Here is a 26,021-nt window from a genome sequence, read left to right on the forward strand (position 1 = left end):
CTGTCCAGCAGCTGCCAGAGAAATCTGTCTTAACCTCTAGAATTTAGTACCAGCAAGGCAGGGATGGGGCTCTGGCCATCATGGAGCTAGTCTTCTTCCACTACTCAATCCTTGCCATAGCTGCCCACACACCAGCTTCTGCTGAACCCCTTGGTAGTACAAATGTGGTTGGAAGTGGTCACAGAGGCTGCCTCCTGGAACACTCAAAGCCCTAAGTGTCCTCATCCTTGGGTCCAGGTCAGGTGAGCCGTGTGGTTCTTGGGCCGTGTGTTTCATCTGGAACCCATTCATTCCCTTATCTCCATCAGGCAATAAGTGAATAAGCTTCGACTGTAAGGAAAGTACAGTGCAAGGCTGAGAATGCCTTGTCCTGCTGGACCCTTCTCCTCATTCCTTTAAGGAGACTGTCTCAACAGAGCCTGCTCAGCGTACATTCGGCCACACCATCATTTTCTAAAGCTTTATTTATTTTATAAAATGTGTAAACTGAATATTATTGGTAGCATCTTTAAATTCAAATAAGTTAATGTGTTGTCTCTGCGATTCCAGACCAGGAGACAGAAGGCTGGGTAGAAATAAGAGTAGCTCGGACAGGGAACTAACCCAGAGAGGCTGCCTCCTCCTCATCACTGCCATCAGGGACTGCATCTGTCCCAAAGTAGCGATCACCAAAGTTCCCTGCGAGAAAAGAAATGGCATTGGGTGACTGGGTCCCCCTGGGTCATCAGCCATGTTCCCTGGGCTACAACAGACTCACCAATGCCTGGGATGATACGGAAAAGGTCATTGACACGCTTGTCCACAGCTGTGGTGATGATTCTCACACGTGGAAATGCATAGGCCACAGAATGCACACCCATCTCTGCCATGAGCAGGGATAGCAAAAAGATCTTGTCCTCAGGCACATCATGGTCCTGTGCAACATGAGGACAGGATAAGTCCCAATACCAAGGGAATCTGCGGGTAGCCCATCCAGGTCTACTTACCAGGAGTACACGAACAGCCATCATGGCTGCAGCACCTGTAGACACTGTACAGTCCATCAGGATCACATGGTCATCACTAATATCCTTGGGAAGTCTCAGGTAATGGAGCTATAGTTGATAGTAAGGTCAGAAGAGGGGTCCCACATCAGTTTTCTGGTCTCCCCCACCCTCCCTCTCTCTGTGTTGGTCATTACTGTGAACCCCCAGCCCTCCCTGGCTAGATACCTCAGGCTCTCCTGTGAGCTGGTTGGTCTGGATGAGGATAGTGCCGATGCGCACATCCTTGCACACAGCACGCAAGGCAGGCTCCATGGTTTCTCCTGCACGCAGAATCGACACGCCAGTGATCTAGTGGGGGAAGGGAGGCTGAGTAAGCTGCAAACTGGATGCCTCTAACCTACAGCCTCTTATTCCAGCAGCTACTGCTATCTCACCCCTAGCCATGCGCACCTGTTTTCCAGCGTAGCACTTCCCCACGTAGTCCTGGCCTTGTGGAGTCTGTACAGTACAGTCCTGTATAGTGAGTTGGGGCATCCGTGAACAGGCAGAGCCTAGCCCCCTTCTCCCACCATTAGCCCACACCTGGAAGAGTGGGACACCCTCTACCCCTTTCCTCACAAACCCACACCTGAAAGGGTAGGAAGGACAATGCATGTTCAATAAGCAGCCGCATCAGTCTTTTGGAGTAGAAAATGAATTCATCCCGGCTAGTCTCCTTGTCCCTGAGAGTAGAACAAGCAGGCTTAGAAAAGGATGAGACAGAATCTGGGAATGGAGTAGAACAGGGTTGGGAATAGCACTCTACAGGTGGGCCCTTACCTGATGATAGTGTGCATGCCTCGTACCTGTGGTGTACTCTTGAGGACACTCAGTGTCTGGGGAAGGGGATGGCACTGGTGAGCAGAGGCCAACGCGGCCCTAGGGATATAAATGTATTGGCATATCTTACCCAAAAGTTCCTTTATACCCCAGAGAACATCTGATCATCATTGGGGGCTGGGGCATGTGCAGGGTGGGAGCTGTCTGCAGGCTATGGCTAACCCATGAAAAATCCCTTGGCACCTGAAATGTGACTGAAAGGTAAGAATATTCAATTCTCAACACTGAACATAGATGCTGGGGGTGGGGAGTGAAGCATGAGGTGTCTCCTTTTAGGCTCAGATAAAGAGAGGCCAGACACAGGGAAGGGAGCTTACTGTGGGCACAGGTCTCACCCTCCAAATGGACATCTTGTCCCCAACTCCTGGGAGCAACAAGTAAGCTGTAGGGTCAAGCTCCACTCATGTCCATCCCCCAGCTAGTGTGCAGTCCCTCTCAGGAGGAAGGGCATAGCGGGGAGGCCTCAGTGCCAAAGGCTGCCCCACCAAAGACCTAAGCCAGCAGAGGGAAGGGGCAAGGCAGAAGGAGGGAGCGCTGATTAGGGGGTTAAGGAAGGAACAGTGATCGTGGAAGGGGAGGGGTCACGGAGGCACCAGGTGCAGGAGCAGTGCAGGGTACAGGGCAGCACACAGTGCAGCACAACCAGAGCTTGCTCTGCTCACATATCCCAACGCAGCTTCCTCTGCTCGCCAGGTGAAGAGCGTGTTCAGGGAGGGAACAAGGCAGGAAACAGGTTTACAAAGTGGAAAAGAACAGAGAGAAAAACACTTAGTGGGGAGAGCAGCCAAGTCCCTACAGAAGGTGCCCTGTGGCTACCAACTGGCAGGAGGCTGGCAGCAGTTTTGGCACTGACAGCCTTGGCGCCTGAGGGTGGAGCACCACCCACACCCAGCCGCTTTTCCCTCCTGCTCACCAGTAACTTCCTAGAGTTGAAGGAGATTGAGGAGGCCACCAGCCACCACTTCCTTGGCTGGCCAGAAAATGGAGCTGACCATGTCTAGAAACTTTTCTCAGAATTGAGGCTTTAAAAGAGCCCTGGCACAGGTCTGTGGCACCCTGATATTGGTGAGGCCAAGTGGAGACTCATGCAAGGACAAGAAGCAGGGCTAGGGCATGGCCCTGGAGGCATTTTCAACACTGGCTAAGAACTCCTGGATTATCCAGTAGGCTCATGAGAGCTCCCACAGTGGCTCAACTAGATCTTCCCAACTCTGAGGAAAACCTAGGAGAAGGGTAGGCCCCTGGTACTGCCTATGGCTCCTGCCTCAGCCGACGTCAGCAGGATGATCATGGTACAGCTCAGTCTCTCCCTTCTTCCTGCTGCAGTGCCGGCATTACTTCTGCCTGAGGTGTGCTGCAGATTCAAGACTAAGCTAGGACAGGACAGGGCCTGGGTAGGCAGGGTGGAGAAAGCAGAGCCAAGCCCTCATTCCCCACTTCTCAGAGAGAGTGAGCTGAACCTATGCTCCATGGGATGGTTCAGCTTACAAGACACAGCAGCCTAGATGCAGACATAGGCCTTATGATCTCAGGAATGTGGTCCCCATCTTGGATCATGCATGGTTGTGCTGGCCCAGGAGGACTCTTGTACTCTCTGTGGCTGTAGCCCAAGATAGGCTGTATGGGGAAGGAGCCTCCATGAATATCTGGGCAGCATGGGTAATACATAACCCTGGGAAAATTCTTTAATTTCTTTGTACCTTAGTGCTATAATCTGTTACCATGGGGAGCAGCAGCAGGCCCCTGCCACTCTAACCCTGGTGTTGGTAAGGATTGCCTGCCTGCTTGGCTAGGTGACAGCTGACCTGGAGCTCTATGTAGATGTTGGAAATGCCTCCATCTGTGCAGACTGTTGTGGAGTCTTACCTGACGCTGAGTTCACGCTGTGGCAGCAACACAGGGAGACATAAGGGAATGGGTGATGCATCAGTGACCAGGCCAAGCAGCCAGGCTACCCCCACCCCCAGTGACGGACACTCCATAGCCCCATGTGGAGATGGCTCAGGGTCTGCAAACTGCAAGAGGAAGCAAGCTTCTAAGGATCTCTAACATGGGGGTCAGCTGGCCTGGGACCTGTGAGTCTGGGCCTGTAGTAGTAGTGACCCCAGAACCCAGTCATAAACTATGTAATGTGGGGCTTATAGTGTGAAAACATCACTCGTATAGTGACTCAGAAAGAGAAGACATAGGACTCAGTGCTGAAATCCACAATCCCAGACCAGCGGAGTGGGTCACCCTTCTTACTCCCACACAGTTGGGAGGGACAGGAGTGTAGCCTTCCAAGCATAGCCAAGTCCCCTTGCCTATTGCAGAGGGTTGGGCCAGATAACAAGCTTAGGGAGCAGGCTCAGGACACTTGAGTGCCAGTACCTGCAGCAGACAAAGAATGTGTGGGGGTAGGGTAAGCAAGCTTCTGTTGGGAGACAATGGACAGGGACTTTGAGTGCTATCTGGCTAACTAACCTCTTCCAGCTGGCTGTGAACATGCTGCACAATCAGGTCAATGGCTACTGTGTTCCCGCTCCCTGGAGAGGGAAAAAGATAACCCAGAAGAAGATTGGAGGCCCTTCTGCCCCGCTGGCAGGAAAACAAAGGCTGGCAGGCTCACCTCTGGGCACCACAATATCTGCCAGGCGCATGGTGGGCTGGATATACTGATCAAAAGCAGGTTTGACAAATTTGTTGTACTGCTTAATGACACCCTCAATGTCCCGACCTCGCTCACTGATGTCCCTGCGCAGCCGCCGTACCAGTCGAATATCAGAGTCTGTGTCCACAAAGATCTTCATGTCCAGGAGCTGGATAAGGCACAAGAAGCCAGTGCACAGGGCTGAGGGAGGCACTAGTGGCACTGTCAAACAGAAGCCAGGATCTATATAGCCAGAGTGGTAACATGATCAGCTCACAGTCTATGGGCTATATGATCACTGGGGACAGTTCCCCCACCCCAGAACACCCATTGGCTTAATCATCAGTGCATGTAGGATGCATTCATAGGAAGTGTGCATTGGGATGCATGTGTAGGTATGGCATACTACTTGTCAGGGGCATAAAATGGGGACAACTGACAAGTCAGGGAGGAATGGTACTTGGCAGTGTGATATATATATGACTTCAATCATTATACCTCCCATCAACACTGGGGGAGTTGGGCTTTGTGAGCTCTGGGTATGGCCTCCTCCAGTCAGCATGTGACAGGTGGTCCCTGAGGAGTCATCTGGATACTGGAGTTGCAACATGGAGATGGTAAGAGTCCTCTTGGCCTGGATCAGAGTCACATTCAGGTATATCCTGGAGGCCTTGCAGCAAAGTCCCTTAAACTCACTGCCTTTATGACCTTTGTTTGTTCTTTAGCAAGGAAAAATATCAAGAGTATGGGAAATAGAAGTATGGCTCTCAGCAGGTAGGAGAGGGAACCAATGTCCCCAGAAGTCATACCCCATTGTAGTAGTCAGCTAGCTAATGATAAAGAACAGCTGTAAATGTCTAGGATACACCAGGTGGGGCGCTCACCTCCAGCAGCGTTTTATCAGCAAAGGCCATGATACCCTCAAAGATGATGACATTTGCACCATACAGTGTTTTCTGAAAAGGAACCCAGGGAGCTTTAAAGACCAGCTCAGGCCCCTGCAGCCTCTTCCATAGGTAGGGCCCCAACACCATGGGCCTACCCAGTCTTTTTTCCGGCTATGGGTGGTGAAATCATAGATGGGTACTTGGACACTCCTGCCCTGCTTTAGTTTCTTGAGGGTGGAAATGATGAGATCGAAGTCAAAGGCATCGGGGTGGTCAAAGTTGAAATTGTTGCAGGCAGCCTGTTCCTGCTGCTGCTGTGTCAGAACCTGGGGGTGGAGGGGCATGATGAAGGCTGCTGACCACAGGGCCTACATTTGTAGAGGCAAAGCACTCACAGGCAGGAGATGCTCTGGGGTGGACGAGCAGGGCCTCACCTTATAGAAGGAGTCCATGGACAGCAGGACCACCCAGGGCACATCTAGTGCCTCAATGATCATCCTGGCCACAGTGGTCTTCCCAGATGCACTGCCACCTCCTAAGCCTGTGGAGTGGAAGGGTACTTGCAATTTGTTCCAGTTGGACTGGCCATGCAGACTGATCCCCAAAGTGCCTTCCCACACCGCTCTCACCAATGGCAAAGGCCTCCTTGGACTGTGTACCATGTTCATTGTACCATGGTGGACGTCCAGCTGTGTAGATGGTACGTTTGCTTGTGCGAAGCAGGGGTGGCTCTGACTTGCACTGGCTGGTGGTGCGCTTCCGAGGTGAGCGCCCAGTACCCACTGGTGGGAGAAGTCTGTCCAAGGACCCTGCATTGCTGCTGCGAAGAGGAATGTGTTCAGCCTCAGTCAACAGTTTTCAATCACCCTGGTCATGCCAAAGTGGGACAGGCACAGTATGGGCTCAACTGGGGAGAGTGTGCCCAAGAAACCTGCCTTTAGCTGTTCCATAGGGTTAATTGGTGCACAAGATCTCAGACTGTTCACACAGCAAGAACAAGGGACAGAAATTAATGGCAAGATGGCAAGAAGACACAGGAGGATATGCACAATCTCAGAGCCACAATCCTACCCGTGTGGACTGTGGTGGGTAGGGCCTCATTACCCACGAAAAAGGAGGATCTAACTAAGGACTGTGCCCCTCTCCCCAACATAGCACATTCTTTAGGTAGTCCAGCCACTGATGCCCTACAGGATGGTTGCCTCAGGAGGTGAAAGAGCAGTATACTGGCCACATGCCAGTAGAAAGATGTATGTTCTGGGGGACTCCCTGGCCTGACACCCTGTCAAGAAATGTAAGACAGAAAGCAAGAAGGGAGGCTGGAAGGCCCATGAAGAACTCACTTCTTCTCAGTATAAACCCTCCAGCAGACTGTAAATAGCACCTGTCTTAGCAATGTGTGTATAAACACACACATACATGTGCATGTGGTGGTGGTTTAAGATCACGACATGAGACCAACAGAGGGTGCAAGAGGGAAATTTAACTGAAGAAGGTCAGACCAGATCTGTACCTGTGCACCCTTATAACCTATCACTCATGCTAGGTGGGCACTCCGAACCTGCTGACATTTCAGTGGGTCTGCATCCCTAAGGGGTGCCATTTTTGGCCATGGCCTTTGAATCTGAGAATGAGCAACTTCTATACAAGTTCAATGTTCTGCATCACCTTCCTGTTGCCTGTTATCTGAAGTACAGCTTGATGCAAAAGTGCTAAGAGAATGAGACATTTGCTTAACAGAGGCAATTTCTGGCCACTGCCTGAAAAGAAGCCTGGACAGGTCACATCATCCTAAACTCAGCTTTTTTTTTTTTTTTTTTTTTTTTGGTTTTGGTTTTTCGAGACAGGGTTTCTCTGTGTAGCCCTGGCTGTCCTAGAACTCACTCTGTAGACCAGGCTGGCCTCTGCCTCCCAAGTGCTGGGATTAAAGGCGTGTGCCACCACCGCCCGGCTAAACTCAGCTTTCAAACTACTTGAGAAGCTCTCAGGTCAGTGCCCTAGCAAGCTATGGGTCACCTGTGTAGGACTAAATTGAACTGTAGCCACTGACTATACAGGACAGTGTTTAGTGGGTAGGATGGTTGCCTATAGAAATGGCAGATGGACATGCCAGGCTAGCTCTGTGTGGGATGCCTCCTACAGTGGCTGGTGTAGTCTACAGAACCACAAGAAAAAGAACACTGTATGGAGTAACAGGTAAGCCTGAGGTGAATGGGGTAGACTGGTAGGTCCAGATGGGAATACGTATCCCCTTGGCACTCTTGGGTGAGAGAAGTACACTATAATGAAATACGGTTCAGTTTACATAAAAGCCAGTAGATGAAGGATGCTCAGTTAGGGACTGAGGATATAGCTTAGAAAACAAATCTAGGTAGGCCTGACCCCCAAAATGATAATCTAACCCCAAAAGATGTTTACCCAAAAGCACGCTCATGCCAGTGTCTGAGAGAAAGGAGTGTATTCAGAAAAACCTGAAAACAAACATGCCAGTATAATAACCAGGATTTCCCTGGAGACTACAACTTGGGCCAGGAACTTCTGTCACATTTGGATATTTTATAAGTATAGTCGATCTTATCAAAACGGAAGCTGGGCTTATCTGGGAAGCTCTATTTCTTGCCATATTCTTGCTGCTGCCTCACGGCTCTCTCAGCATGGTAGTTTCCAGGGCTGATGTATCAGGATGTAGCTCAAGACAAACTTTCTGCCTCTGGGATGGCCCAGTTTGGGAACAATGATGGTCTCATCTGGATAATCCTTCCTAGAAGCAGAAAGAGTGTGGGTGTGTGCATGTGAGTGGGGGCAAGCAGTGGAAAGACTGACTACATACATACTGGTCATACTAGCAGTTCTGAAGGATGTAATATACGACAACAAGTGAGTATCGTGAAAAGAATTCATCTGTAGCCAACCAAGAAAACACACTGAGTTCACCCTTGGGGACAAAGACAATAAGCCTGCTTGTTTCTATACCATCCATCGTTACCAGAGCTCAGAGCCTGAGCATAGGGAATAATTAGCCAGTCTATTAAGTTCAGCCTCACTGCCCCTGCTCTGGAGAAAAGTGCAGGAGCTGAGAGCATGGAGCTGGGCATAACCTGAGTCTGCCAGTCAGGGGTCTTAGGGATAGACAGCATGTGAGGGACGCAGGTCAAGAAATGATAGGCTGCCTGAGGGATGTTACCTGCAGTTCAACACAAGCCTGCCTGAATGGCTCAGTCAAAAAGGGAGAGGACAACTGTAAACACAAACAGTGAGGTCCCCAGATCCCTGGGCAGAGGGTAGGTGGTTGCTCACCTGGGTATACTAATCCATCTACAGTAAACAAATGGATCTGTGAAGCTTATCCACTGGGCTGCCCCTTCCATCAGGCAAAAGCTAGAGCCCCACCCCCACTCCCTTAGAGGGAGAACCAGAGACTCCCTAGGGTTTCAGACTGGGTCTTGCCTTGGTTTCTAGAGGCAGCATGACCATAATAAACAGAGTAGCTCTAGGAGGCCACGGTAAACAAACAAACAAACAAACAAACAAACAAAAGCAAACAACAACAAAAATAAATTCAGGACATCTGTCTCCCCACTGAGCTTTTTCTTCCTTCCCCAGGGAATGCTTTTGGGAGGAGACCACTCCAATGCAGAACATATGACTTGGAAGAGGGCAGAGAACAACCTGATAAAGCTCCTAGCCACCAGTGGTAAAAACAAGTACACAGAAAGCCAAGATACAACACACTCAGACAGAAATTGGACAAAGGACCCATCAGGCTGGGGCTGTTTTCCTGACCCTCTCAATTCTCACAGAGGCAGCTTCCCTGGGAGAATTCTAGCTCCCTATCAGTGACTCTTTTCCACCTCGGTGAAGACTCCCTCCAAAGCCTGTGCTGCTGATGGGAAGAATGCCCAGTTGCAAGTAGATCAGGGAGGACTTTGCCAGCAATCTGCCTCACCCTAACTGGGATATCAGGCTGTGTCTGTATCCAGCCCAGCTCCCCTGCCCTCCCCAAAGTTAACAGCTGTCTCCTACAGCCAGAGATAAGGCAGCACCCATTTCTCACAAAAGGTGCCCCTTGATGGGAAAGTTGCACAAAATACTTCATTTCTTATCCACAGACAAAGGGGCTTCTGGCCACAATGACAAAAGTTCATCTGTACAAACAGTATTAAGAGCCACAGTGAATGCAAGATTCGATTATAACCCACAGCCCCAAGCCCAGCCACATCTGCAGCCGAAGCACTATTCAGCTCCCAGGTGTACCTGCCAGCTTGTTTGTTTTCAGATATCCATGGACACACATCACACACAAGTCAGACATGATCAGTGTCATTGGGAAGTGGGATTCTCATCAGCAGGGACTCTGCGGCAACTTACCTGCTTTCTGCTCCAAGAGCCCAGCACCCTGAGATCCGGATGCCAGGGTAAGATGGGGGGCTGCTCATAGCCAAGGATGCAGGTAAGCACAGAGGTTTCAGAGGTGGATGTCCCTGGACAGTGGGACGACCCAGGTGTGTGTGGTATAGCTTCTAGCAGTATCTAGTATCACTACCTCTTAGAACTACAGTTGTCCCCAAGGACAGCTTGGGAGTTCTAGCCACCTGAACTGGTCTTCCATGGGTGGAATCACTCCTATAGGCAGCACAGCCGAAGAGCTAGGTGGGGTTGGACCCCTAGCTTGAAGAAGTAGGTTGCTATATACAGGGAGTGGGGCACAGCAGCTAGGAGGCCCCAGGGACCCTACTGCACTAAGGGAACACACTCAATGCTAGTCTGTCTCAGAGGTTAAGGCCACACACACATAAGAGGATCACCTAGTCAGGGCTCATGCCCAGATATTAATAGTACTGACTCTGGCCTGCACAATCCCCAGGCCAGTTGCTGTGAAATGTACTTCAGTGTTAGCTGCTGTGCACATTGGCCTGGACTTGCTGGGAACCACTAGTACTTCTCCCCAAATTTTCTGGAAGAAACATAGTTCTGCCTCCCAATGCATACACAACAAGACAAGGAAATTTGAGGCCCCTCCAGGACAGGTGATCTGAATGTCAGTGCTGAGCTGAGTGCCCCAAGATGCCTCCTACAAGGATAAACAAATCTGAAATTCTACCCTAGCACATCCAAGAATAACTGTTCCACCCCACCTCAAACAGACTCCAGCGAGTCCGATGGCCACCCAGGCCTCATCAGTTAGCAGGGGACATAGCCATCTCCATGCCCACGGCATGGAAAAGGAAGATTTGGTCCCAGCCTCAGCTGAAATCCCTTTACGGACTTAAGATCTAATCAGAGAGGTTTTGGTGGCTTTGGGGTTCTCTTCAAGGGGTGGGTTGGCCTTATTGCAACCTCATCCTACCTGGCTGTCCTACAGCACTAAGTCTGGCAGGGCTCAGAGAAGGAAGCTTCCAAGTGGACTTCATGCATCTGAAAAGAAGCCACTCTGGGAGCTGCCTTGGAGACAGCTCTTCTCACTACCTAGGTAACTTGTGGGTATGTCTACATCCCCAGATACCAGGAGCAGGAAGAGCCAATCTATGTTTGCATGTGCATGTATGTGTTTATAGAGTTTGTCTGTCCCTCTGACTCTACTTTTAGGTGGTTGGCTAGATATGCCCTAGGATTGCTCTGGGAGGCTAATATTGTTCTGGGCAGGGGTACAAAGTTAAGGAGTTTTGGGGTGTCAGTTCGCTAAGTTTGGCTGGCTGAGCACAACAGAGGATCCTGTCATGTTCCTTGAGTACCCCAGCAGGTCAGGATCAGTGGGTAGCAAAAAGGGCCACAGGTCTGTGGGAAGCTAACACTATGCTGGTCTCAGAAAGAGAAGGCTTAATTCCAGATTTGTTACTGCTAATAGAATAGACCTGTCCCACCTATGGATTCACTAGACTTGGCCCCAAAATACCACAGCCTGACCTCTGAACTTCATCTTTACCTAGGATACATCAGGCTACCTGGCTACTACACTCCTTAACTTTCATCTTTGAAGTTTTCTTCTTTCAGAGCTCCATTTTAGGCCTCAGGGCTATCCGAGGGAGGTGGTGCTGGAAGCTGACGCTCAGTTTTCATTTCCCCCTGGCTATCCACTAGGTAACAGCTCTGTCATCTGCAGCTCAAGTACCACTCACTAGGGAGTTGCTGCAGTCCTGTATGTATCCTTACCAAAGAAATAGAGGTTACTGAGGACCTAAGCAGGTGCATCATTGATAAGGAAACTACATAAGTAATATCTCGGAAGTTAGAGCTGCCCTGTAATTTGCACACACACACACACACACACACACACACACACACGCACACCATATCTCAGAAACCAGAATCAAATGTCTACTGCAAAGACTGAAGAGAGGAAGATTCATCACTTGGATCACCAAAGCACTAAGAAAGGTCTCAAGGTCTTACTGCTATGGTTTAAATCTATAGTCAATCCCAGTGCTTCTACAGAATTCCTGCAAGAGGCAGTTCAGAGACAGTCATCAAGGCCACTTTCACAAGGCAGACATAGGACTTGAGGATTAGTGGCTTTCATGGGCTCATTTGTCAGCCAGCACTACAAGACGAGCACCATTAGCTTCTCTCCACTCTCTATAATCCCAAACCAATCTCCATTTTGCATATCTACATGAAAGCCAATGGCTGTGTCAGCTAAGGTCAGCAGATTCCAAGGAAAAAGCCTCAAGGGCAGGCAGATATGGAGACAGGTGCTGGGAAAAACAGGAGAAACTTCATGATGTACATTAAGTCTACCAGTGACTCCCTCCCCTTTTGCTGCCAGTGCCTGAGCCACCAAAGCAGTTTATATCTTCTCAAGGTGTTTCCTCAGGAACACTCGGAGGTATTTGGCCATGGTCTCTTCGCTTCTGGTTAAATGGAGACATTCTGAACTAGAAAGCATCACAAAGTCAGGCTCCTAGTCAGAATGCCTGGAGTGTGTGAACTAGCTGGGATTCACCTCATCCACTGCCAGCACCTGCCACAAAGGCGTCCGGGCTTACTGCTTCTCAGGCAGTGCACTCAGGCGGCCCGCAAAGCCGGAAGACATTTGGCCTTCAACTAGCGCAGTCAGACCGGAAGAGGTGCCACATGCAGTTTCCAAGGATGCTCACCGCCCCCTGGCGGCCGTGACCTAGAGCTGCTACTAGTGATGATCAGGCCGAGCGAAGGCAAGGACCCTTAACTCCTACAGTACTCTTTCCATTCTCCTGAAAGCCTCGAAAGTCTCAAAGGCCCCCAAACTCTTGGACAGGTGGATATTACCACCCCATCTTACATTCACAAGGACAAATTGGCCTCCAGGTGCAAATTTGAGCTCAATTTCGACGAACTCAAAAGGTCGAACACGCCTACCACCTAGCTGGGAGCCCCGAGCCAAGTGCGCACCCACTAAGGACAGAAACCCAGGCCAAAGAGGTCAAAAAGGTTTCCACTCCCCGCGCCGCCAAAAGCTGAGGCTTGGGCCAGTTCCGCCTTCCGTCCGCTGGGGCCCTCCAGGTCGCCTGCTACCACCCTCTCCCTGGCAGGGGGTTGCCAACACATGGCTCAGGAGGCCCAAAGGCGCTGGAGAACCGCCGAAACCTGTCCAGAATCCACGAGGCTGTGGAGATCAATCTGCCCAACTACGAGGATGCCGGGAGCCACCCGAGCTTTAGGAATGCATACAAGCCGTGCTCCGACCCCTCCCAAGAGACAAGCGCGGCCCCTGCCTTATTCAGGCCCGCGCCTACCGGTCCTCGCACGCTGTTTCACTCTGCTCGGCCGGGCGGCCAGGCACGTCTGGGGCCACAGTGGATTGCAGGGGCGAAAGGGCAGCGCCCGCAGAGGCCGGCGGTGCGGCCATGGCGTCCCGAACCTGGCAGAGGCCGGGGAGGCGCGCCGGGAGGCAGGCACGCTGCGGACTACAATCCCCACAAGGCCGTGCGGCAAGCCCCGAGAATGGCCCTTGATCAACACAAACTCAGCCGCACAAAATCCCTGGGAAAAAAAATCAATAAACATTTATTTGATACAGTGACTTTAATACATAGTTGATGGCCCACCACCGCACCACTCCGGGCCAGGGGATGAGGATGGGGACAGATGATCACAAGGCGGGCAGGACCAAAGCTCACCTCAAAACATCTTGCAAATAAAACACTTTGTAGATAGAATATATATGCATGTATATCTATGGTTACAAGTGATAGCCAGAAATGCACTTGTGTAGTGAGAACTGCATTAAAACCAAACCAAGGAACCCAAAGTTTAGGAGGCGCTGCAGTCAGGTATGAGGAGTAACCTGGGAAACCAGGCCTCCAGGGCAAGGGACCTGGGTTTAACCCAACAGGGGAACAGCTCTCCCTTCAGAACCACCATAGGGACAGGAAGGTCCCAAAGCCTCCAGGAGGCACCATTATCTCCCTGTGCAGGAACATAAAGTGCACCCTGGTTCTGCATGAAATGTCTGCCCTTGGCACTTCTGTTTTTTTAGGGCAGGGCAAGCGCTGAGCCAGAGGTAGATCTGTAGAGACCCTGACTTTTGCATTTTGCCAAGGACCCAGGGTTGGTTTGGCCCTCCTAAGTCTATGCCCACCACCTTTTGGAGCTCTGCCATGATGGTCCCTCTTACTGAGGATCTGTGTAAGCTGGTGGTTACCTTTGGGCCAGAGTAGGGAGGTGGGCAGACTAACGAGCCCTGCCACCTTGGAAGAGCTTTGCAGTCTAGCTTGCCACTACTTCTTACCAGTCACCACTGGCTGGTACCTATCCAACTGCAGCTTTTGACAGCTGCTCCCAAACTGACCTCAAAGACCGAGTTAAAGTGCTAACATCAAGTTACCAGAACAGCCAAGTCCCATACCAAGGTATATGGACTTTATGGTACGTCCTGGAAACTCAACCCCCAGCAAACCCAGGTCCTACTTCTCCTTACAAGTGCCAAGTACCTGAGAGGCTGGGGTGGATGGTCACACCCCACAGAGGTGTTATGAAAGTGCACTTTGGCCCCCTTCCCTTCCACAGTTGCACACCATGACCCCAAAGCCCCAGCCTATCCTTTGACATTGGATCATACCCACCTCTGTAGCCACCCTCTGACCACATCAAAGTATGTAGGAATCAGAGAGTCCATTTAACACCTACAGCACACCAGGTCACAGTTACCTTGCCCAGAGCCAGAGAGCCTTTCTAAATTTGAGGGTACAAGGACTTTACCCCAAATCTCCCTGGAGCTGGCCTTCTTGGAAACCCTCCCTACTGAGGCTAGGGGGCAGGTACCAGTCAGTATTACAGCAATACCTTCGGCACCAGGAAACCCTTAGCACCATGACATTAAGATTGTTGAGTTTTGTATAAAAAAAAAAATCAAAAAATTTAAAAAAGGTTGCTACTTGTCACAGCAACAAGACTGGCATCAACAACATCAGGAGACACACAGAGGCAAATATCAAAATTCACATCATCCAGGATCAGAAGCAGAGGCCTCAGTCCACCTCTACCCACACTATAAAAAGCCCATTCCAACCCTCTCCAGCTTTCTCCTCATGGTGTGGCTCACAGCAGGGTTGGGAGATGGGGGTAGGGTTAGAAGGTAGAACCAGGAAGGAGGCTAGATCTGTCTTCCTGGCCTTGTCCAACCTGCAGACCCTGTTATCCTCAGGGCCCCTAAAGAAAGGGGTAAGGCCCAGCCTAGAATTTCTATACTGGCTGAGACCTCATCTTTCACTATCCTTCAGTTTCTGTATCAAATGACTGACTGCCACTAGATTCCATGGGCAGATAAAATAAAAGGAAAAAGAGGCCTTCCACAGAACTTGGCTTACAGGACCACCTAGCATAGCAGACATATGCAGTCTCTCCTAAGTGCTACTCCTGAGTTAGGCTCCTTCTGGCCAGCTTCTGCTTCACATGGCTGTGGCCCCAGGGAGGCACCCCTAAGGGTGCTAACCACAAGATTATAAACTAAAGGCTGGAGGTGAAGCATCCTAGTCCTATTCTCTCAGGTCAGTAGCTATGGGTCTGGGCCTCCCTGAAGGTAGAACACACAGTTCTTTCCTTGCCTGGAAGGCTACATACTCCACCATGACCACACCAGTCAAGTGGGGTGAGGCCTGAAGCGCAGCAGGGATGACAGAGGAGGGAAGCAGGCCAGAGAGGTAGAAAACAGAAGCAAGGGGGTCAGAGGTGGATGCAAAAGGACAGATGAGTGGGTGGCTGTCAGGGCAGCATGGCAGTAGACAGGGTCTGTCCTGGGAGGTAGCTGGGAGTACTGGAGTTCCAGTGTTGGGTGGAGGTGAAGCCCAAGTTATGGCAGGTAGACTGCTCAGGTGCCTCATCAGCCCACAACTATGGGTCACCAGGAATGTCTGAGCCTTGAAAGAGTCAGATTGGGGACCCTACTGGGCCAGAGGGAGGTGGAAACTGGGACCATTTGACTGTTCAAGCACACTTCATGCCCCATGATGCCAAGGCTCTAGATCCTGCCAGGTCCGTGAATGTCTCTGTAGGAATGGCTGGGTCCTCCAGCCTATTGCACTTTTGCTGCTGCCCTGGCACTCCCGGGGAGCCCCATCTAGCCATGTTGAGGCAGCCTAAACAGGGGAAGGAGCACTTTCAGGGAAAGCAGAGTGGTTTGCCAACCCTCTGGACAGATGGGGGTGTGTGTGGAGGTGGAGGACCGGTCTAGAACTGGCTCTCCTAATCTGGACAACGCAGGGCATGATGGGTAGGCCCTGCCCGTAGGCTCACTTTTCAGGTGCCTTCCCAGCTCCAGCCTTCTTCCCAGTGGAGCTCCGGGCCGCCCTGTCTCTGCCTCCTGGGGGCCAGTCATCCCTGTTAGGGGGTAGCTTAGATGCTGGTTCCTCGGAGGACCGTTCCTTGGGTTTGCGGCCTCGCTTCTTTCCTCCTGACAGACTTTTCTTCTTCTCTTTCCTAGGCATCAAGGAGTCCTGGCTCTTGTGTTTGGAAGGCGGGTCAGTTGAGGTCCGGAACCAATTCTAGGGTGAGAAAACTTGCAGTAAAGACTGAGAACCTTGGTCCAGATCTAACTCTTTTCTTTAAAAAAACAACAAAAACAAAACAAAAACCCAACCAACCAACCAAAAACTTTTATTATTGTTTTCTTGGCATTTGTGACTGCATGTGGGTATGTGCATGTGCATGTAAGTAGCTGTGGAGGCCAGGGAGCCTCCTGACAACTGTGCTGGAAACAACCTCTGGGCCTCTGGAAGAGCTAGAAGTACTCTTAACCAGTGAACCATTTTTCCAACCCATGTAAACTATTTTTTTTTTTTTTTTGGTTGGGCATACAACAGCTAGGAAGTGGCTGAAGACAGGGTTTTCCTTGTCAAGAGAGGCTCCACTCAATGGCTGGGTATCAAACTGGGGCACCCCAGACTAGTATTTTTTTTTTTTTTTAAGATTTATCACCCCAAGCTCTTGACACTTCAGGGGAAGTGAACCCTATTTAGAGAAGAAAACACCAGTGTACAGGTCTCAGCCACTTGTACTCTATTACCCACCCCTAAGGCCAGCTTTCAGGCCTGCAGGTCCAGAAGATAACTTTCATACCTCTCCGTGGGTCTTAAGGATGTGGTACTTGACACCGCTCTCAGAGCTGAACTCTTTGGGACATAGCAGGCAGCGGTACTTCCCCACCAGGTGGTCCCCCTGCAATGCACAGTGGTCCAGTACCCACTTTCAGAAGATTCAAAGCACCCACATCTGGTCCAAGCCCTTATTCTGCTGCTAAAAGTTTAGGACTGGGGTCAGCCAGAGAGAAGACAGCTGCACTGTCTTCTAGGATGTATGTTAATGGTAGGTTTAGGAACTGAAACTACCCTGCAATAGGATTATTAAGCCACCCCTGCTACAGGAGTAGGAAATAAGAAGAGGGTGGGATGAGGCAAGCACTGAATGTTAGGTCATAGTCCTCTGGTGAATATCCTCATCCCAAGCCAAATGTACCCTCTGCTCAGGTCAGGATGAACACTTACACCACGTAAGTCAAGGAGATTCCAGGCCAGGACTTGGAACCAAACAATTAATGCAGGGAACAGAGAGGGATTCTGGGCTACCTGTTGAGCACCTACTAGTCTCTGGGATATGTAGTGGTCAGGGTATATGATCTTACACTGATGCAGGTTAGCCCTTGGCAAGAGAAAACTGGGAGTGCTCCGTGCCCTCCACCCCCATAAGGCATGGAAATAATTCTAGAACTGACCTTGCTGCAGCTGGCAAGATGAGCCTTGAGGCCGGACACACTGGAGTAGATGGCTTCACAGCACTGCAGGCGGGAGATAGCTGTGGAGAAAGCCCTCCCACGACTCTATACAAGGGGCATCCCACCTCAACCCCAGAGTACTCTAGGGCTTCTCTGACGGCAGGTCCCTGAAGTCCTGGATTTTGGGCAGGGTAGGTAATATGGGCTCCCCAGGTTGAAGTCCCCTTTGTTGATGTGGTGTTTATGTGAAGACCCTACAGAACCCCAGGATCTAAGACAGGCTAGTCATGCTGAAGATGGTTCCAAACAGGACATTCACTGTTTTAACCTCTACTGTTGCCTGAAGGCCCAAACCTAAGCCCTCTGTCCTGGAGCCCCAATGTCCCACTCCTACTACCTGCTAGTCCCAGCTTACATCATTGGGACAGTTCACATGGCCCTTCTCCTTGACTTCATTCTTCCATGCCTCCAGCAGCTGAGGGTTAAGTGTGGGGAGGCCTGGCCGAGTGTAGTTGAGCTGCAAAGCCAGGTACAGCACCAGGTAAGCTTCGGGCTGACGCACATGCTGCTCTGACAAAATGCATATGCTTCTGCAGCAGGCTCATTGCCCCTCTACAGATAGGGTTAGTAGATGGCCAAGGTCACAAAAATAGGGCTGCCACAAGGGAATCAAATCGGGCCTATCCTGGTCAGAGACCAAGAGATTGGGGGAGCAATTAGGGAATGACCAAGGGTCAAGATCCTGCCCATGTCTTAGGTGGGCCACTCACCCGTGCAGTCTCAGGCACAAGGTCATCCTTCATGCGCCGTTTGGTCCAGTCACGGGCCAGCTCATCCTCTGCAATCTCCTGTAGATGGAACACGGCAACCTGGGCCGACGTACGACGGATGCGACCACTTGGGGTCCGTTCTACCCCAAGCAACTCCTCAGCCTCGGGGATCTTGTCTGTGGGCTCCTCAGGGGGCTAGATGACAAGGATACACAGAGGCCAGTATAAGCCAGTGGAAGCAAAGGATGATAATATCCAGAGACCAGGAGCTAGAGGTGGCATGAGTTGTAGGCCATGTGTGGTCTTTGCAAGTATGGGAACTCAATGAGGTTGTAGGCAACACAAGAACAGAACACAGGGGCACCAGCTCCCATCCTTCCTCCTAAGACTTAGATCACTAAAGGCACAGATTGCACCTATCAGGGAACACATGAACTTGAGAACACACGTATGACACAATATAGTCTCTTAGAACAAGGACAAGGTAGATTGTAGGCCACTCACCGGGGCTGTGTGCTCTGAACGCACATGATAGTCATGGCCAGCCTTGGATCGGTAAGTCTTGCCACAGTGGGTACAGGGGAAGGAGGGACTGTCTACCTCACAGGGTGGCTTCCCACAGCGCCGCTGGTGGTATTGATAACCCATGAGGCTGGAGAAAGCGGCCCCGCAGCCCTGGGAATCCAGGTCAGAGACCAGGTAAGAAATCAGCCAGGTTCCCAAGTCCTGAACACTCCCACATGGCCCAAAACTGACCTCTTGGGGGCAGCGCAGCCGTCCCATCTGCTTCAGCACCTTTCGAAGCCTCTCCCGCTCCTCCTGTTCTCCCCCTTCAGAGGCCTCAGCATCCGTGGGCTGGAGACAGAGCAAGCCTCAGACCTGATGCCAGCCAGGAGTTAGGGCCATAGATCCAAAATCAGGCACAGAGGAGCAGCAGTAGAGTGAGAAGTCAGCAGTCAGGGCTGAACAGGGAGCTGGTGGTCAGGCAGCATACCTTGGCACTGTGCTCAGCCATGGTGTGGTAGTTGAGGCCAGCCTTGGACTTGAACTGTTTTCGGCAGTGCTGGCATTTGAGTGCTTCCTGCAACTGCAGACATGGCCTAACTATGAGAAACTCATCTAGGCTAGGGATCCTCCCTCCACAGTGTCCTGGGAGATAGGGGGACAGGAGGCTTACCTTGTGACATACTTCCATGTGCTTTTTGAGTCCCACGAGGGTCTTCCGGGTAACCACGTTGCAGGTGGGGCAGACAGCCTCCCCCCGTTCATGGATGGCTCGCTGCCACTGCTCCTCAGGGCCACCTGTGAGGCAGGGCCAGGCCTCAGGCTTGTGGGGCTCCTGAATGCCCTGGACTCCCCCATGCCTTTGCTACAGGATCCAGCCCACCATGGAGACCTGTCCTGGGTCCTGCCAGGCAGCCCCCACCTGGGGCTGGGTGGGCCACAGGAGTTGGTGCCTCCTTGCTGACAGTGACAGGGGTGGCCAGCACCTTCTTCCGCACTTCCTCAGAGCCTGGTCCCTCTTGCTTCTTGGAGCGATGAACTCGAGCCTTGTCTTCAGCTTTGGCCAGGCCTGTGTGCGCATACACAGGATGGATAAGATATATGGGCCAACTACTGACATTCTCAGTTCCAGAAGTGTTCAGCCAGCTGAGGTCTTACCTTTGAGCCCAAAGGTCCCTGAGATAGATGGCTGCTCCCCTGTGAATTTCTTCGGTGTTTTCTGTTTCCTTCCTGACTCAGGGGAGAGAAAATGAGTGCCAAGACCCTGGTCACATAGTCATTGAAAGGCCAGAGCCCATCATGGCCAGTCTCCCCAGGGCTCTTGTCTTACTGTGCTTTGTGCGCTCAGGGTCCTCCTCTGGCTGGGATACCGGGCCTAGAGGCCGCAGTGCCTCTTTGCCCATCAGGGGCCTGCTGCCTGGCAGCAGGGAGCTGTTGCTAGGATCTGTATTCAGTTGGAAGGTCACACTCTGGTCCATGGTAGATGGGCCATACTCTCCATTCTCTGGCCTTGCCTGCTTGGGCAGGATGGGGCAGGTGTCCAAACTGTCTGCAGCCCTGCAAGTGGCATGTAAGGTGAGATCCAGGCAAACTCAGTGGTCCTCTCACCCCCTCCAGGCACACCTGACAACTCACCACCTCAAATGACTTCCTGTACCTTTTCTTATTGCTGTTCTTGCCTGTAGCACGAAGTGTTTTGTTCTCAGATTTGGACAGCAACACCATTTTGCAGGGTGGTGTGTGTCTGCTGATGGCGATGGGCCTGCTGACCGGCACAGGCTTGCTGACCACAATGGGCCTGCTGACTGGTACTGGCTTGGTGAGTGGCACAGGTTTTGAAACTGTCACAAGCTTGGTAACTGGCATATGTTTGGTGAGTGGCACAGGTTTGGTGATTGGGATGGGCTTGGTGACTGGCACAGGCCTAGAGACTTGCATGGGCCTACTGACTGTGACAGGCTTGGTGACTGGTATAGGTCTACTGACTGTGACTGGCTTACTGATGCCAATGGGCTTGCTGATTCCCACTGGTTTGCCAACAGTAACAGGTTTGCTCACTCCGATGGGCTTGCTGACCCCAACAGGCCGATTGATGGTGACTGGCCGGCTGACTGGGCCAGGCTTGGGGGCAGGTAGGGGATGGTCCATGTGATTCCAAATCCGGTGCTTCTCCAGTTGGGTCTTGGAGGTGAATGCGGCCTCGCAGAAGGGGCAAGGGAAGGCCAGCCTATCTGAGATAGCACCCTGGGCAGGGAGGGCAGGTGTGGGATGGGGCCCCGGGGGCCTCTGCCCAGATGCACCCCCAGGCCTCCTCTTCCCTGACCCACAGCCCCTTACCCCTTGGCACCGCTGATAGTGGTACTTGAGCCCATAGATGCTGGGGAACTCTAGCCAGCACCCTGAGTTTGGACACTTCACCCTTGAGTGTGCCTTGAATTCATCTTTCCACTGGTTCATCAGAGAGAGCTGGGCAGAGGAAAAGGCCAAGCTGCTCACCTGTAGCTACCCAGACTCAAAGCTCCCCCAAGCCAAATAAGCCCTTCAACCTCAAGAGCAGATCAAGAATTCAAGCCATGCTGCAGACCTATGCTGGTGACTACTAACAGCCCACTGGGACTTTGTAACCAACACATGGGCCCTAGGGTACATGCTGAAACAAACTGGCACAGGATGTATGGAGGACTGGTAAGGGCATGGAAGTGGCCTTCAAAGACTAAATAAAATGAACCCCACTCTAACCCTCAGGGAGCTCACAGGAATATCTCGGAGAGCTTGGTTCTCGGCTTTCGGCCTCCCTTTTTTCTTCCCTTCTGTCTTGTCACTGGCTGGGTTTCCGGGGTCAAAGCAGAGTGGGGCCTGGCTAGGCACTGTATGTCCACTGTGGACCACTGGCATCCCTATAGTACAGGAGACAGCAAGGCTCAGTGGCTGTACAATATCACTGACCCCCAAGGGGCAACAAGCTCAGACTGAGTCTTGGTTCACCCATACCAAGACCCAGCGGCTAGTGTTAACCCAGGACAAGAGCCTGGCTACAATCAGTCTAACACTCTCCACCCCACAAAGGTCCTCAGGATACCCAAGGAGGTAACTCTACCACTGGCTATCTGTATCCTCTAGAACTGATTTCTGCCTTAGCTCCTCACCCAGCTTTGGTGGGTCCTGCAACAAAGGAAGCTGGACCTCCTTCCGGTTGCCTCCCTTTCCAGGTCCACTTTTGCTGGATCCTTGAAGCCGACGGCCTCCTCCAACACAGAAGGATTCAGTCATCTCTGCAAAGTATACAGACCTATGAGATGAATAGGTACAACCCAGGACTTTCACTGGGGTTATCCTAGAGGCCCTCAATATGCCTCTCTAGCCCTGACCTCCTGTAACTATCACATTAAAAAGCAAGTAATGGAAGCTTCTAACTTAGAGAAGGGTGTTTGCACTGATGAGGTCTTTCTAAATAACCCAGAAGGCATGAGCAGTGTAGAAAGAGCTGAGACTCCACTACATTTGACACACTCACCTACACTCTCATTTAGACAAAGGGTGCTGAGGACCAGGTAGGGCCTGTGTTCAGAAGGGGCCCAAGCAATTGAAGAAGACTGATAATACTCCTCATAGGGGACAATTAATACTAGTAATGGTTGCTGGCTCACAGGCAGCCACATCTTCACACCTCAGAGATAGCTTCTCCTCAGGGTCCTAGCCTCTGTCATCCAGACACATGATACTAACCTACCGAGATAGGCACCCCTGAAGACCTCTCTACAGGCACAGAAGCCAACATGGGTGCTGAAGGCCCACTTCCCCACCACATGCACCTATCTCTCTGGTTGGTAAAGTGAAGATCCACTAGAAATACATTTTGGTCCCCATGTTTGCTGAGCCATCCTACCTGCCTGCCTTCTCAGCCTTCTGTGTAGGCAGGGCCCCTCCACCCAAATGAAGGCACCAGGTCAGACCCTCAGCCACCACAGCCTAGGCAGCCATCCTTTCTTGCTATTTTCAATAGCTTCTAGGTTCCCTGCCTAGGAAGCCACATCAGCTAAACAATTTACAGCCAATACTGGCAAGCAAAGGCTATTGACCTGGGGTTGGGCCTCCAGAGATGGTTCTGCTTGTAGCATCATATACCCTGAAAACTGAGGAAGGCTGAGCATAACATGTTGAGGCCTCTCAGAGGCACCCAAAGCCACAGAAGGGGGCGGTACCAAAGAGCAAGGTTCAAGCAGGTGAGCCCTCTGCTAACAGTTTTTGAGCAACTCAAATCAGAGGGGATGTGTAGGAGCTGCTATATCCAGGAGTGCTAAGGTCAAAGGTCAGGACAATCACTGTCCATTGTCAAGGACAACACCCCATCCTGGGCCTAGGGGAGGGGAGGAGGGTCTTAAGTCAACCAAAGTTCTCTGGATGTCCTCGTTTTGCAGCTTCAGAAAGAAACGAGTTATCCAGAACCCCGATTAGATTTGAGGCCCGGGGTATATACGGCCTGCTGCACCCTTCCAGTCTTTCAGAGTCTAGACAGAGACCAGAGTTAGGGGTAAGGCCTGGCCGCCAGAGTAGGAGGAACACCCCTCCTCCACCTGGGGTCCCTGAGATCTCCCGTGTAGCCTCCAGAGAAGAGGTCGCTGCCGCCGACTCGGGCCACTCCGCCTGGCCTGGCGAGAGCAGCCAAGAGGCGCACCTGGAGGCCCGTGGCCACCCACCTGTCACCTGAGGCCGGACACGGGCTGCAGCCTGGCCCGGAAGCGCCGACCGCGGGGGGGGCGAAGGCAGTGAACCAAAATGGCGACTTTTTCTGGAGGAGGAGGCGGGAGGACGGCGCCGACGCGGGGAGCGGGGCGCGGCGCGGGTCCGGGCGCGGCGGGCGGCAGGCTGGGCACAGGGCTGGTGCGGTGCGTGGGTGGCGCCAGAGCCGCGGTAGAGCGGGCAGTGCCGGCGCTTACCTGCAGCGCCCAAGGGGTGCGGCCGGGCCAGGCCGGAGCCAGAGCCGGGCCGGGGCGCGGGGCGCGGGGCGCGGGGTCCGGGCGGCGCACACTGCGCGCGGTGCTGCGCACATGCGCGCTCCCGCCCCTCCTACCTTTGACAGTTTTACTGCGGGGGGGGAGGGGGCGAACTCTCGCGGTATTCACGCGGCCGCCGCTGCGGGGAAGGGGCAGTGGGGCCCGTCTGCCGCTCCAGGCTGTGAGATCCGTAGCGTAGGTGGTACTTACTTCCAGGACCAAGAGGTCTGTCACGCGTACCTTGGGCAGGAGTCGCTTTGTGGACAGTCCAGTAAACTGAGGCATGCCAGGAACTCTGGACACTACCCCAAATCCTGTCTCACAGATTAAGCAACCTGTGTGGTTGCGCTAAGGGAAGTAGATCCTATGAAGGAAGAGTTATAGGGCATTCGTAGGCTCTCAGGGTATACCTCAGACTCTATCTGTCCCTGAGGCCACCTTAGTCAATCTAGACCAATAGGCTTTATTGGGGGTTACTGGCTATTGAATCAACTTCTCCCTTCTTTGTGAACAGTGAAAACAGCCAGTACCTAGCTTCTCCAGCCTAGAGCCTGGGCTGCTAGGTGCTAGTGTAAGATCCGGGGGAGGGGGAGGGGTGACATCCAGCCCATAAGATTTGGGAATAAATGAGGCAGAGAAATAAACATCCCTTTGACAGACTAGGGCGGGCAAACTGGCTGATAAGGAGGTAGATTGCAAAGCCTGGGGCTCCACGGGAGCACTCAATAGGGAAGAGAAAAATTCAGCTTTCATGTGGTAGTCATAATACTGTTATCTGCTCCCAGGCCACCCCCTCCACACACACACACACACACACACACACACACACACACACTGTTTTTTGAAACAATGTTTCACTATGTAGCCCTTTGTAGAGCAGGCCAGCATTAAACTCTGACATCTGCCTGTCTCTGCCTCCCATATGCTGGGATTAAAGGCATGTATCACCTTTTGTGATTCTCCCAGGATGTGGAACATCAGAATGTTGGTGGGGATCAGTGTGGATACCGAGGTACGTTCAAGATTGTCAGCTTTCCCTGTGTAAATCTGAGTTTTCATAAGTGTGATATACCAATGCCTATAGGTTGCTATGTGTCTAAGTGACTATGTGTTATCAGGTGGTAGTCATGTGTGGGCATCACGATGTAGAAGAGGGTGTTAGATCCCTGAAGCTGGAGTTACAGGCAGTTGTGAATTGTCTGAAGAAGGTGCTGGAAACTCAATTTTGCAAAAAGCAGCAACTGTGTTCTCTCTCCAGCCCCACCTCCCTGTAATTTTTTTTTAATGTGTGTATCTAAGTGTCAAGACATTTTACAATGTAGTGCACTTACATGCACCATGTGGCATGTCATATCTAGTGTTAGCGGATGATTATGCATTAGTATTTGTGTGCTTGAGTAACTTTATCTGTGCATATAGGGATGTTATAAATCTTTGTACATATCATTGTCTGGTCAAATATGCAAGTGCGTTTGTATGTATTCAAGCATGCCTGGGTGTTGTGTCACTATGTTTGTGGCTTATACCTCTATGTTCTGTTCCTATTTGTATGTCTGGTTACTGTGTTCAGGGTGTGTGCTTCATGTGCTATGTATGAAGGGCATGGCTGAAGAGTAAGCCTCAACAAATAACCATGGTAAGCTGTAGTGATAGTTTATTTGGAAAAGGTGTCTTTGTAGATGAGATCTATCTGAAGTACCTAAGTGAACTCTAAATTTAAAGAAGATATTTGAGAGGCAGACAAATGATCACAGAAATAGATTTATGATATAGCCTCCAGCCCAGAAATACCAGACTGCCACTACAAAGTTGAATAGACAAAGAAGGATTCTTCTCTACCTGTTTCTGTTTCTGTTTCTGTGCTGGGGATCAGACCTGGGCCTGGGCCACAAACCATGTCCAATATCACTGATACACTCCCAGACGGTGAACCTGAAGGAACCCACTGTTAGATCAGCTCCAGAGAGCCTCATTCCATGTGTCCAAGCTGTTGTTTTGAGTGTGTCAGGGCTGCTATGTCCCAAACTGGGATGATATCCATAGGACCTCTACTTGAGGCATCTTGTTTGTTCTGTGTCCTGGAGTTACCAGGTAGTTTCCCCAGGATGCAACACCACTGCCCTCTGGTGGTTCTATCTGCAGGCACTGTCCTAGACACCCCTTTGCTCCCCAGAGACTCAAACACTGA

The 26,021-nt window shown here is 51.6% G+C and overlaps 2 protein-coding genes across 5 annotated transcripts; both read right to left on the reverse strand.

The window, feature by feature from the left end:
- Positions 1–446: 446 nt before the first annotated feature.
- Positions 447–13,240, reverse strand: Uckl1 (uridine-cytidine kinase 1 like 1). 2 transcript variants are annotated; one of them, XM_028774046.1, is made up of 15 exons: positions 13,094–13,240; positions 6,011–6,201; positions 5,816–5,922; positions 5,537–5,707; positions 5,379–5,450; positions 4,474–4,663; positions 4,329–4,390; positions 3,732–3,748; positions 1,806–1,904; positions 1,615–1,708; positions 1,437–1,499; positions 1,212–1,334; positions 987–1,094; positions 758–914; positions 447–678 (listed from the first exon to the last, which is right to left on the reverse strand). In XM_028774046.1, the coding sequence occupies exons 1-15, from the start codon at positions 13,204–13,206 to the stop codon at positions 599–601; spliced, it is 1,647 nt and encodes a 548-aa protein (XP_028629879.1). In that variant the 5' UTR covers positions 13,207–13,240; the 3' UTR covers positions 447–598. The 2 variants fall into 2 exon arrangements, with proteins under 2 accessions (XP_028629879.1, XP_028629880.1); XM_028774047.1 differs by having other exon boundaries at positions 6,011–6,198; positions 13,094–13,209.
- Positions 13,241–13,340: 100 nt separating this feature from the next.
- Znf512b (zinc finger protein 512B) lies at positions 13,341–23,848 on the reverse strand. Of its 3 annotated transcripts, none has more exons than XM_028774133.1 (17): positions 23,537–23,848; positions 21,986–22,111; positions 21,594–21,736; positions 21,177–21,305; positions 20,497–21,083; positions 20,170–20,396; positions 19,998–20,069; positions 19,762–19,908; positions 19,513–19,637; positions 19,330–19,422; positions 19,092–19,190; positions 18,840–19,010; positions 18,336–18,530; positions 17,981–18,082; positions 17,566–17,628; positions 16,914–17,012; positions 13,341–16,339 (listed from the first exon to the last, which is right to left on the reverse strand). In XM_028774133.1, exons 2-17 carry the CDS (start codon positions 22,107–22,109, stop codon positions 16,088–16,090), a joined length of 2,628 nt encoding a protein of 875 aa, XP_028629966.1. In that variant the 5' UTR covers positions 22,110–22,111; positions 23,537–23,848; the 3' UTR covers positions 13,341–16,087. The 3 variants fall into 3 exon arrangements, with proteins under 3 accessions (XP_028629966.1, XP_028629965.1, XP_028629968.1); XM_028774132.1 differs by having other exon boundaries at positions 19,732–19,908; positions 23,537–23,585; XM_028774135.1 differs by lacking the exon at positions 21,177–21,305 and having other exon boundaries at positions 19,732–19,908; positions 23,537–23,585.
- Positions 23,849–26,021: the final 2,173 nt, after the last annotated feature.

The sequence above is a fragment of the Grammomys surdaster genome, unplaced genomic scaffold, assembly GCF_004785775.1.
Source record: "Grammomys surdaster isolate TR1022 unplaced genomic scaffold, NIH_TR_1.0 238, whole genome shotgun sequence".
NCBI lineage: Eukaryota > Metazoa > Chordata > Mammalia > Rodentia > Muridae > Grammomys > Grammomys surdaster.

Excerpts from the sequence above, each read along its gene's own strand:
- Uckl1 (XM_028774046.1), bottom strand. The coding sequence starts at position 13,206 with ATGGCCGCACCGCCGGCCTCTGCGGGCGCTGCCCTTTCGCCCCTGCAA. Across the intron at positions 5,708-5,815 it reads CCATGGACTCCTTCTATAAG|GTTCTGACACAGCAGCAGCA; the intron begins GTGAGGCCCTGC and ends CTCCACCCCCAG. Across the intron at positions 1,709-1,805 it reads GGCATGCACACTATCATCAG|GGACAAGGAGACTAGCCGGG; the intron begins GTAAGGGCCCAC and ends TTCTACTCTCAG.
- Znf512b (XM_028774132.1), bottom strand. The coding sequence starts at position 22,109 with ATGACTGAATCCTTCTGTGTTGGAGGAGGCCGTCGGCTTCAAGGATCC. Across the intron at positions 18,531-18,839 it reads GTTCAGAGCACACAGCCCCG|CCCCCTGAGGAGCCCACAGA; the intron begins GTGAGTGGCCTA and ends CTTGTCATCTAG. Across the intron at positions 18,083-18,335 it reads TTGTGCCTGAGACTGCACGG|CTCAACTACACTCGGCCAGG; the intron begins GTGAGTGGCCCA and ends CTGGCTTTGCAG.